The following is a 12,355-nucleotide window of genomic DNA, read 5'->3' as shown; positions in this document are numbered from 1 at the left end:
TTCAATTATGAGAGCATTTTGTGACTGCGAAATATATTCAGTCACGGCGAAACGAAGTCAAAAATTAAAATATGTTTTACAGTTTTCTATAAGCCATACAATTTTAATGGTTAAGTTTGATACTGGCTCCATCTGGACTAGAAGCTCCAAACATTCATATTTGTTGTTCTCTTTGGTGCGTATCTCTACTAATGACATTTAAATAAATGGCTACCAAAGAAATAATTTCACAAAAATCTAGACATTGCTGGTAATACTGCATAATTCAGTCTAATATTGTGCAGATTAGTTCCTCAAATCTGTACGAAGGAGATGTAAAATTATAATAAAGATCTATGACATAAAATTTCAATTTGTTGTTATACTTTATTTATCCATAACTTCAATAATACAAATTATTTTGCAATAAAAAATATGTCAACTCCTAGCTCAATACCTTATCTATATAGGCCACATATAATTTTCTCAGAAAATAGTGCAGTTTTTGAAAAGACTATGCTTGGGTGAAGGTCTGTTTTCAGAAAATATCTTTATTCCCCTCTTAACAATTTTTTGGCAATATTCTTAATTGTTTCAAAGAAAATGTAAATAACAGTTTATTACGAGCTGTAGTAAGTGAGAAAGATATATTGTCTAGTGGCACAGTGCAACAATGTCATAAATATCGTCAGAACTCGTTATTTTACTTTCCCAATGAGAACAAACTTATAAAGATATAAAATCAAATTAAAGACTGATAAACAAATATAATAATAATGGTTAAAGTAGTACTGATATATTTGCAGAATAGATATAGGTACCAGGGTATTTTAAAAATTACCCAAAATCAATCACCCTATGCTAACTCGAAGGCGCTCGAAAAATTCGATTTGTGCAAATAACTTGTTCCCAATATAAAGCCTAAAAACCCCCTCCCCCCAACCAAAAAAAAATGCAGTACTTTTTAAATGCCGGACAATAAACTCTAATTCTTTGTCCTTTTGAGTTTATTAATTTTAAATGTTCATGTACTGTACTCAAAGTACATAGCCATTGTTTTATTTCAATAAATTTATGTTATTTATTAACCTTTTAGAGGACTGGCATTTAACAAATATTTATGAAATTTCAATTTCATAGTACTTCAAGCAATCAAATTTTGCTACTGCCCTTTTTAACTTTTAGAACTAACTTTTTTTTTAAGAACTGCCTTTTTGGTTAGAACTAACCCTTAGATTATGCGCTGATAGGTACTCTCCTGTTTTACAACCAAACATACAAATATATGGCAATACGTACCTCTAATTTTTCCTAAAAATAAATAAAGTGCAAGAGAACAGAATAAATTAAAGGCAAATATATCGAACATCCACATATTTAACCCAGTGTATAATTTATATCCCTGGCTTCAAGCAAATATGACCATTATAAAGGTTTTTATTTTAAAATTATTTGTTTTCCCTATTGAATGAATAAAAATGCTTGTTTTCGTCAGTAAGCACTATAATATTACATGATCTATATATAGATTATTTCTAAAGTTGTACGGAATCAGTGTAGAAAGTTTGTCCCAAGCTAGCTGTTTACACCCTGTATAAAACAGATCAATGGGAAGAATCCTCCAAAGGCCGCCTTTTTTAAAACCATTTGGTAATCATAAATTAGTAAAAGCTTACTAGTTTCTACGATTTACACTTATAAGCAAGTGTAGGCTTAGTATGCTATATACTTTTATCATACCCTTGTTCCCATAAAAACCACCTCTGTAAATTGTATTCAACCAGGAAATGTCAATGATCACTCATAATCTCATATATTTTGCTTCATACCACTTCTGAAACAAGAAATTTTGAAACTGTCAGAGACCTATTTTATAACCAAGCGATACAAATTTTTTAACTAGCAAATACAATTGGTTTTAAATTTTTGCAGTATGTTACTCATTTTATTCATTTTGTCCAAAATTAATTTAATATAGCTTTCATTCTATTCTTATCTTTCAACTTCAAGCAGCTTAACATATATTTTCCTTCTGTCAAATTATTTTGACTTGACTTTTTTTTCTCTAGTAAACAAAAATTCATCAAAATAATAAATGATGCACTGTAGCAGTAGAGATAGGGAAAAAGAAGAGCAGGAACAGGTTTATCAAAATCGGATAATCTATTCTTTGCCAGTGCGTTTAGGATTATGGAACGAGGAACTAGCGCTATGGGAAGAAAGAAATTTTATTACTGCTTACAAAAAAGAACACTGCCAGCTGCTGGTCCAAAAAACAAAGAAAATGTTCCGAAATGTGCTCAAAACAACAATTTTAGCTCCAGAAACCCCATATCTATTGTATAATCAAAATTACCAAATAGTAACATCAGATATAGTTTCTAGTGAAGGAAATACTGGACTTTATCTGTCAGGAGTCTTAAATGAGAGAGATATAGACTACATTCAACATTTTCAACATGGTTGTGCGCTTTCTGCTTCTCCCATTAAAGAACCTTGTGTACGTAATACTTTCAAAATTATTGGCTGTGATAGCAATAAAAGAGACCAACCTATAATTTATGGCGAAGATGTGTATATTCAAATATCCGAAAGTGGGACCAGACCTTTATATATACAATGCGAAAATTCTACAATAGACACTTTCGGAGGACATCTATCTCTAAAACTCTCACAGTGCCCAGATATTTATTGCAGGTCAGACTTTATGAAGTATTGTATGAGTTACAAAGAAAGTAGGTCAAGTCATACTTACGTATTTTTTCTATTAATACATCTCTTTCAGAAGATACATGATTTGACTCATAATTGTGTTTTTTAAAAGATTCAGTTGAAATTTTCCTTAGACTTTTATGCCAGTACATTTTCTGTTTAATCTTGATAAACAAAAATGAAGCAAGGAATTGTTATTAAAAACCTCTCAAATTTTAATTTGTAATATTTATATTCAAGAAATCAGCAACTTGATTTATTTTCTTGTGCTAGCTTGTAACATTGGTTTTATAAAATTCCATGCAATAAATATGCCTTTTCAGGTTCAAATTTCTTCACTGGGATCCTAAAAGGCGTTATCAAACTACCGGTACAAATTTTAAACCGAATTCGAGAGTTATCATTAAACACACTGCTTCTGGAAAGCTGCTAGCAGCGGAACAGTCAAAATGGATGCCTTCTTTCTATGGACCTGAATGTGTCGTAAGCTGTCACACTTATAAGGACGGACACAAAATGGAAACTGCAGAAAACTTCTGGAAAGTTCTCAGTTCACCTCCTTCTAACAAAGCAATGTTCGTTCGTGCTGCTAAAGGAGAAGATGTACCTAGTGAATTATATAGTTAATTGTTCACTCACTTGCACAACATTTTATTGAAATACATCTTTTATAAAATTCAGTCAGGTCAAGAGAATTTATAATTTTAGAAATATACACATTCATTTTAGTGTATATTGTGTATAAAATCATTTGGGTAGACGGGAGTCATCCTAGAAATTGAAATGTAATAATGAAAACATTAAACGATTAAAAATTACAACTCTACCTATTTCATTGGTATCCTGGCAGCTAGAATTTTCAAATCTTTGAAATCTTCATATTTTGAAACTACTTCTCTTTACGTGCCAGGTCAATATAGTAATAGTAACGTTAATTTCTTTTCTTACTTAAATAATTAAACGGAAGCCTGCTTTTATGACCTTCAACTATATTTCCATACCATTCTTTTAAGGAAACGAAGATATAACTTCAACCAAAACAATCTTACCTAATGGATCAAGAACAATATGTTGAATATAATTTATAAGCTGTTGATTTGAATTAAAAAATATGGAATATAACATGCCTCAATGTACATAAATAATTACACAGTTAATTTTAGTGACTCAACAATGTCTCCTTCGAAATAGCCAATAAAAGAATATTAGAATTTATTTAGTACAAATAAGCTGACCTTAAATATTGAAAAAACTTAATCTTTTATCAAACTTCTATCTTTGTAGGTAGATGTATAGTGTTGACTCTTTGAAAAGTTAAATTCTTATAATTTAACTGGGATTCACAACATCATGTTGACTATCTCACAAGCAGGATAAACAACATATTAAACCAGGGTCATTTAATTCATATGGCAAGTGTTTACAGTTAAAAGAATGTGTGAAGTTATTACACATCCAAACTATAGAAATTGCTGAGAAGACATATTTATTGTATGAAATATATTAATCTCTTGTATTTATCTATTACTACTATATCACTAACCTATCGAATTACTTAATTCGCAACAATAACCATGATTGTGATACGTATGATACAAATAATTTGAAGCTATTGCACTTTCAAAAACCAGGAATAAACTATTATTGTATTAAATTCTGCAATATTTTATCCGTTCCAGACTTTCCACTGTAATAGTACTGCTTTTGAAAACAGACTAAAAACTTTTTAATTAAAGTAGTTTTCTACAGTATAAAATATTTTTAATCATAATTATGATTATTTAATTTAATTCTCCTTGTATGTATTGGTAATTTCACATTTATCACAAGGTGAGTTCCAAAGTAAACAAGACTTTTTAAAAATAATTACAGAAAGTTTTTTTTTTGCAAAACCGATATATTTTATTCAAAATAATCCCGTTCCGACTCAATACAGCAATTTGCACGGTTTAAAAGCATGTCGAATAAGTGTTTTAGATCATTGGCTGAGATGTCTTTCAGGATGCCGGTACAAGCCTTTTGGATGGCTTTTATGTCCACAAAACTATTTCCTTTCATCGGCAAATGCATTTTTCGGAAAAGGCAAGTCGTACGGTGCCAAATCAAGCGAATATGGGGAGTTGTTAACAGTTAAAATGCAATTTTTAGTCAACAAATCGGTCATAAGTGTCGATCAATGAGATGGCGCATTATCGTGCACTAAATGCCAACTTCTGTGCGATATTCTGGCCGATACGATGCACCAAACGCTTCTAAACACCAAGATAGAATTGTACATTAACGGTTTGTCCCAGTAGAATGAACTCTTTGTTAACAATGCCCTTGTAATCATAAAAGCAAATCATCGTCTTCACTTCTGACTTCTCCAAATGAGATTTTTTGGGTTTTGGATCATCTGGCACCTTTCACTCGGCCCTTATTGCTATTGATTATGTCCAAAAAAACAGGATTGAAAGGAACTATGACGTTCAAGCAATTTTATTGCATGAATCGTTCAAAGGGTCATTTTAGATGAAAAAACCGCGGAGTGATATTAAATTAGAGGGTGTGGAAATTGGAGATAAGGGTGAAAATGCACCCCTTTCAGTTTTTTAATTGTAGCCCGAAAACGAAGCAAAATTTCGCTATAGTTCGTAGGAAAAATTATTTAGAGAATTGAATTTCCCATCGAAACGGCTTATTTAAAAAATTTAAAACGAAAATTTTATGCAAAAAGTCGTTAATAAACAATTTGAAATAAAAGCAAAAAATTCGATTTTTTGATTTATTTACATTTTTTCCTCTAGTATTTTTTTGAGTAAAGATAGGTAAGAAATAAAGTAGTTCATAGGAAAAATTTTGTAAAGAATTGAATTTCCCATCGAAATGGCTTATGTAAAAAATTTAAAAGAAACATTTTATGCAAAAAATCATTAATAAACAATTTTAAAAAAGCAAAAAATTAGATTTTTTAATATTTTTTTTTGACTTTTTTGAACTATACCGAAATTTTGCTTCGTTTTCGTGTTATATTTAAAAGACTGAAAAAGTGCATTTCACCCCTATTTTCAATTTCAACCCTCCAATTTAATAGCACCCTGCGGTTTTTTCATTTTTAATGACCATTCGAACAAGTCGTGATGAAATTCCTTGAACGTCTTATTCTTATTTCCATCCTTTTTTGCAAAAAATTAGAATTTAAACGTCTAAGGGTAAACGCGACAAAAATCGAAAAATAGGCTAAGTCTGAGCGGCCATATATCAGTCAATTTTCATCCAAAAATACTTTACAACCTCTTATTTTGAAGGAAATTTTATTTACTTTTTTTTCTATGAAGCAATGCCTATACCTATCTTTACTTTATAAAAAAACTAGAGGCAAAAAAGTAAAACAAAATAAAAAAATCGAATTTTTTGCTTTTTTTCAAATTGTTTATTAAAGATTTTTTGCATTAAAATTTTCCTTTTATTTTTTTTTTTAAATAAGCCATTTTGATGGGAAATCAATTCTCTAAATAATTTTTCCTATGAACTATAGCGAAATTTTGCTTTGTTTTCGAGCTACAATTAAAAAACTGAAAGGGGTGCATTTTCACCCCTACCTCCAATTTCCACCCTCTAATTTAATAGCACTCCGTGGGTTTTTCATCTAAAATGACCATTAGGCGCTTGGTTTCTGGATCATATTGGAAACACCACGTTTCATCACCAATCACGATGTTTTGAGGATGTCCTTCAAATGTCGAATTCTGAACAAATTTTGATTGTCAGTGAACTTGTGCAGAACCTTTTCGGTAGCCCAAATGTTTGGCCAAAATGCGATAAATAGATGTTTTTCAGATGCTCAATTCCAATTCCGTGACTTTCAATTAAGACTTTGATGAATTCACGCACAGTTTTGATGGAATCTGCGGTGATCACGGATTTCAATTGGCCAACATGTTGCTCATCATTTATATCCACACGATCATTTTTATTCGTCTAAATGTCATGTAATTTTGACAGTACATCAATGAAGGCTTTACCTTTCCCACACAAATTGCCAATAGATGGCTTAACTAGAAATACCTATTTTTGAAAAGTCCTGTTTACTTTGTATTATTATTTGCATTTTAAGATTAATAAATAATAATTGTTTCTGGCCATGACTTTCAAATTTACAAACTGATTGCGACAAACCAAGATACCACTAGCAGGCTGCATCTAGCACGAATATGTCTCGAGAAAAAAAAATCTAGTACGTCCAGTACCAACCTAACAACTTTCAAAATAGCCCAAAATTTATGAAATTTCAGATTTACTTTCAGAACGGCCATAATTGCCACCAAATTTTAGTAGACCGCCTAAATCTTCCAGAGTATGGTTTAAGTCTGGTCTGGTTTTAAGTCTTCATCAAAATCGGTCCCTAAAATTGAAAATTACATAGTAATATTTTGCATTATCGTCAGGGCAGTGTATTTTGAAATAATTAAAGTTAGTTACATATTACAGGTTGGTGGTTTGCTCACCGATTCACTACAAATTTGTGAGATGAACTCATCACAGGTTCTCAAGCATTATTGGGATGTATTAACGCATTGTAACTCTTAGGGTTGTGCCACTTTCAACTGAATAATGTAAAAATACTGTAAACATTTTAAAATATGCATATAAAAAATATGTTTTCTCTTTTTCATGAATAAGACTTGACTGATAAGATTTAATAAACACTGTATTATAATATTTTTTCAAAAATAGAATGTACTATAAAGATAAATCATATCTAAGTCAGCAATAAAAATATGTTCCCTAAATCAAACATTTCACATACTTTTTAAAACTGTATTTATCCGTTTTGTCATATAATTTAATTGTTAACAACTTTTATAAAATAAATTAAACAATTTGTATTTACAATTTTTCTTTTTTTAAATAAAAAATTAATTTAGCTCACAATACTGCACAAACATCTTGCTATTACCTCATCCAAATATCGTCCATGGCTCTATCTGATAAATATTTTTCTGGTAATGCTTTTAATGTCTTCATGGTTTCTAAGTAAAAGATTATTTCAGCAGTAACCACTCCATGTTGGGGACCACCGTTATTTTGGATGTTCATCTTTACGAGTTGATCCCGTATTCGAGTCTTGAAATTTTTATGGATAATGTCATAAATATCATTAACCTAGAAGTAAATATTTGTTAGATTCAAACTTCTGCACAGATCATAGTAGGGATGCAACAAAACCGATATTTATATCCGAACATCCGTGATATTAGTTTTGTAACAGATTATCGATGTAGATGGAAAAGATATAATAAGACAGAAAAACTGGAACTGGACTTAATATTTCTTTATTACAAATAACTTAATTTAGCTATAAATAGAAATAATAAGATAATATCAAAATACTCAAAATCTTTCTCTCCTGAAAATAAAATAATAAAACAATTTTAACAAAATTATTTGACTGAAAGTATTTTGGAAAAATATTGGCTAAAATTTTTTTTAATAGAGATAAATCAGTTTTATATACTGGTTGATTCACAACTTATCTAAAAACTCTGGTAATATATGTGCCATTAAAAATACAATTGATATCATCAAAAAGGGTACAATAACATATTTATAAAGTTCAAGAAAAAACTGTTTGAAGTCATTTTGCAGGGTCGCTGATATGCATGCAAACGGTCTATTATATCCTAAAGTAAGACGTTTTAGGTTTTTTTAAATATATTACAATAAAGAATAATTAAGAATACATGATCAGTCAAAAAGTAATGATGAAACATAGTTACTTTTTCTTTAATGGAACACCTTGCATATTATTCCAAATATCAATTCTTCTCAAAATTCTAAACAAACTTCATCTTATTTCTAAATCAACTGTTTCAAAAACATTGCAGCGTTTTCATAAAACTGGAAGTGTTACAGATCAGATCGACGAAATAGTGGAAGACCAGTAAGCGTTACAAATGAAGAAAATTCTTTGAATGTCAAGTTAGATATGGTAGAAAATCCAATAAACTTGACACAACAAAGCACTTTAAATCATGAGTCGATATTCCATTCAAAACATTTGCAAACAGGAAAAATTACATCTATTTCCAATTCATTTGTTCAAGACGATTATGATTGTAGCATCGATTCTGCAAAGTTATTATGGATAAATTAAATGAAAATGTCAGCTTTGTCAACTGCATATTGTTTTCTGGCGAATCTACATTTTGTTTAAACGGGCACGTAAACCGGGACAACTGTAGGTATTGGTCAGAGCAAAATCCACATTGGATGGAGGAAGTTCACACCCAATGACCACAGAAAGTAAATGTTTGGTGTGGCATTATTGGTAGACATATCATGGGACCCTATTTTATAAACGGAAATTTGAACTCTGAATATATTTATTACTTTTGCAAGAACATATTACTTATTCCAGAGCTTAAATGATTATTCCCGAACAATAACAATCCCAATTTACTGGCAGAACAAATACGGTTTCAACATGATGGGGCTTCTCCACATTTTTGACGTGTGGTACGGCCATATCTAGATGAACCTTTTTCTAATAAATGTATTGGACGCAGAGGGGCAATTGAATGATCAGCTAGGTCTCCCTTAACTTTTTTCTGTGGGATCACATACAAAATGTAGTCTACAAAAATAGACCGCAAAATACCGAACAGTTGCAGGAAAGGATAAGGCACGAAATGTCCACTATTCCTTCACACCCTTTACACTTTAGATTCACTATAAAATAAATGTCCATAATTTGGAGCCTTTTTTCTTTTATAAACTTGAAAGTACCTAGTAAAAAGTTACTTTCAAAGTATGATATTTTAAAAACGGTTAATTTAGGTTAATGATGTGTTATATGAATTTTGTTTAGAATTTTGAGAAAAATTGAAATATGGAATAACATACACGGTGTTCCAATACTACTATTACTATTACTATTTCCTCATGACTTTTTGACTGATCCTGTATACTTAATTTTTCTTTATAGTACGTATTAGACTTTAAAAACCTTATGATTTTTCGATAGCTATCTTACTTTAAGAGATAATCGACCATTTCCATATACAGGGTATCCTGAAATTAGGGGGCAATATTTCTACGGGGTGTTCTATGTCGAAAAAGATTACTTTTTTTTTATATAAACATGGGTCCAAAAATTCTTCCTAAGGAAGTTATAGCCACTTAAACGGGCCATTCTGATGATGGTTTTTTTCTAAATAACTCCGAAACCAGTAGAGATAAATTTATAAAATTTGGTAATTAGCTTAACTCTTACGTGTTCAGTCCGCTACTGAAACGAAATTTACAAATTTTCATCACATACGTTCCAACACTGGGGGGGAGGGGGGTAAAATTTACCATAACTTTTTTATGCGTTGACTTTTTTGACTTTTGACTGAAAAGTATGAAATTTCAGTTTTTTAGTAAAAAAAGGTACTCTTGTTTCATATTGGTAGAATGTTCCATTTTTGTATAAAATCCATTAAATACAGGCAATACAGCGCACAAATTTTCAAAATAGATTTGCAATAAATGTGTGGACAGGAATTTTGGCGGACCAGCTACTTGGACCAATTCAGTTTCCCTTTTGTCTGAATGCAGAAAGATACTTAAACTTTCTGCAAAATGATGTAAGAGAACTATTGGATGGGGCACCACTTCACTTTAGCCATAATGTCATAAATTGGTTAGACGATCATTTTCCTGGCAGGTGGATAGGTAGAGGTCCCATTCCATGGCCACCTCGATCACTAGACCTCCTCTAGATTACTTTCTGTGGGGTAGGATGAAGGCTGTAGTTTATGCTACAGAAATAAATCCTTTGGAAGAATTACAACAGAGGATTCATTTATTTGGCTGAAAATCAAATCACACAAAATAATTTTGAATTTTTGAGTTCATCTCGGGCAATTCTACGTCGAGCTGAAAAATGTATTCAGCAAAATGGAAATCTGTTTGAGCATTTGCTATTGAGATAAAGATAAGTTTTATTAATACGTTGGTTTTCAATTATTTTTATTAGTTTATTTTATTTAATAATTTCTAATTTCAATGTTTTTTTTACTTGTCAAATTTACTAAAAATAATAAATTTCTATGAAAATAACAATTCACAAAAAGTAAATAACTGAACTGTCAATGCAAATAACGTCAAATACATTTTTGTTATTCAAAACCTGCGACGATAAAAAATATTAACAATTTCGATTCCCAGTGATTAATACATGTAACATTATTTTTAAACGGATTTTACACAAAAATGGAACATTCTACCATTATGAACCAAGAGTATCTTTTTTTAATAAAAAACTATGAAATTTCATACTTTTCAGTAAAAAGTTAAAAAAGTCAACACATAAAAAAGTTATGGTAAATTTTACCGCCCTCACCCATGTTGGAACGTATGTGATGAAAATTTATAAATTTCGTTTTAGTGGCGGACTGAGCACGTAAGAATTAAGCTAAGTACCAAATTTTATAAATTTATCTCAACTGGTTTCGGAGTTATTTAGAAAAAACCATCATCAGAGTGGTCCCTTTAAGTGGCTATAACTTCCTTAGGAAGAATTTTTGGACCCATGTTTATATAAAGAAAAAGTAATCTTTTTCGACATAGAACACCCCGTAGAAATATTGCCCCCNGGGTGCAAAATAAATTGGGCAGCCGCTTCATAAATACATAAAAAACAATTATGAACGCATATGATATCAAGAAGTTATATAAAAAAACAATTGAATGTTGCGTTTTAAAGATATAAACAAAATTAAATTCCTCTACTTTTTCTGATTACAGAAATATATACATAAGAATATGTCATATGTTTGCTTAGACAGATTGCATAATATTTTGTTAATGAAAAGTAAGAAATTTTTTTTTAAATTTTAATTTTAATTTTTAGGGTTTTTCACGTAACCCGTTAATTAAATTTTGACAGCTATCTGTATTCAATTTAGTCTTGAAATACTTTCAAGAGTGGGATACCTCCGGTTTCACCGGAAGTGACGTCATCTCCATTGCTTTAAATGGAATACCCCATTTTTTTATATCATTCGTCGATTCTATGTGTTAATTTGAGTAATTTTTGTCACCACGTCCATGCCTTGAAAATTTATGGTTTTCGTTTTCGAGATATTTAGATTATTAAAAAAAATGCTAGATAAAACGTCGCGATTAGTATTAAATATCTCTACCATTTGTATAATTGGACATACTTCCATTATTAGTAGTATTTATTATGTATTCACCGAAAATGTTTCACATTTGACCTAGCTACGCACAAAGTCCTCAAAATTTTGCGGCCAACACGGTAATTTTCAAAGATTGAAAACTAATTTTTTTTCAAATGAAACCGTAACAATTTTATCAGTCAGGAACATGTAGAATTAAATTCTGCGTCGGCTGATATAGAGGTTTCCTATACTTATCTTCAACGGGTTTGGAGATAATCACGATTATTTATAAAGGACGAACTTTAACGTGCGTTAATTTACTACTATAATTTTTAGTGTGCCACCAAAAGATATTTTCATTTGAAAAAAATATGTACGTCCCAAAAATCTCTTCGATTAACTTTATTTGCAAATAAATTACATCGTTTAGTATTTTTAACGGGTTTTTGATTTTTGTAGCATTGTATGGGTCGATTAGAGTAAACTGAAACACACACGTAAATGGAAAACAAAAA

The 12,355-nt window shown here is 30.5% G+C and overlaps 2 protein-coding genes and 1 long non-coding RNA gene across 3 annotated transcripts in view; 1 reads left to right on the top strand and 2 right to left on the bottom strand.

The window, feature by feature from the left end:
- The first annotated feature begins 2,050 nt into the window (after window positions 1–2,050).
- Window positions 2,051–3,330, top strand: LOC108908043 (cilia- and flagella-associated protein 161-like). The gene is made up of 2 exons (XM_018711949.1): window positions 2,051–2,676; window positions 3,015–3,330. Exons 1-2 carry the CDS (start codon window positions 2,075–2,077, stop codon window positions 3,316–3,318), a joined length of 906 nt encoding a protein of 301 aa, XP_018567465.1. The 5' UTR covers window positions 2,051–2,074; the 3' UTR covers window positions 3,319–3,330.
- A 41-nt stretch (window positions 3,331–3,371) lies between these two features.
- LOC108908044 lies at window positions 3,372–7,459 on the bottom strand. Its single transcript, XR_001964349.1, has 3 exons — window positions 6,972–7,459; window positions 3,519–3,740; window positions 3,372–3,462 (listed from the first exon to the last, which is right to left on the bottom strand). It is a non-coding gene; the product is annotated as an uncharacterized LOC108908044 (long non-coding RNA).
- A 62-nt stretch (window positions 7,460–7,521) lies between these two features.
- Window positions 7,522–12,355, bottom strand: part of LOC108908055 (vacuolar protein sorting-associated protein 54) — a 16,490-nt gene continuing 11,656 nt past the window's right edge. Inside the window, exon 3 of the mRNA XM_018711963.1 lies at window positions 7,522–7,836. Coding sequence (XP_018567479.1) covers window positions 7,627–7,836 — 210 coding nt within the window. The 3' untranslated portion in view covers window positions 7,522–7,626. The remainder of the gene's footprint in view (window positions 7,837–12,355) is intronic.

Source organism: Anoplophora glabripennis, unplaced genomic scaffold, assembly GCF_000390285.2.
Source record: "Anoplophora glabripennis isolate ALB-LARVAE unplaced genomic scaffold, Agla_2.0 scaffold285, whole genome shotgun sequence".
NCBI classification, from domain to species: Eukaryota; Metazoa; Arthropoda; class Insecta; order Coleoptera; family Cerambycidae; genus Anoplophora; species Anoplophora glabripennis.
Note: the sequence above shows the minus strand (reverse complement) of the source record. Positions and strands in the feature narration are given on the sequence as shown.

Bases quoted from the DNA above. Each gene is read 5' to 3' on its own strand.
- LOC108908043 (XM_018711949.1), top strand. From the start codon at position 2,075: ATGATGCACTGTAGCAGTAGAGATAGGGAAAAAGAAGAGCAGGAACAG. The intron at 2,677-3,014 runs GTCAGACTTTAT...ATGCCTTTTCAG, and splicing joins TGCCCAGATATTTATTGCAG to GTTCAAATTTCTTCACTGGG.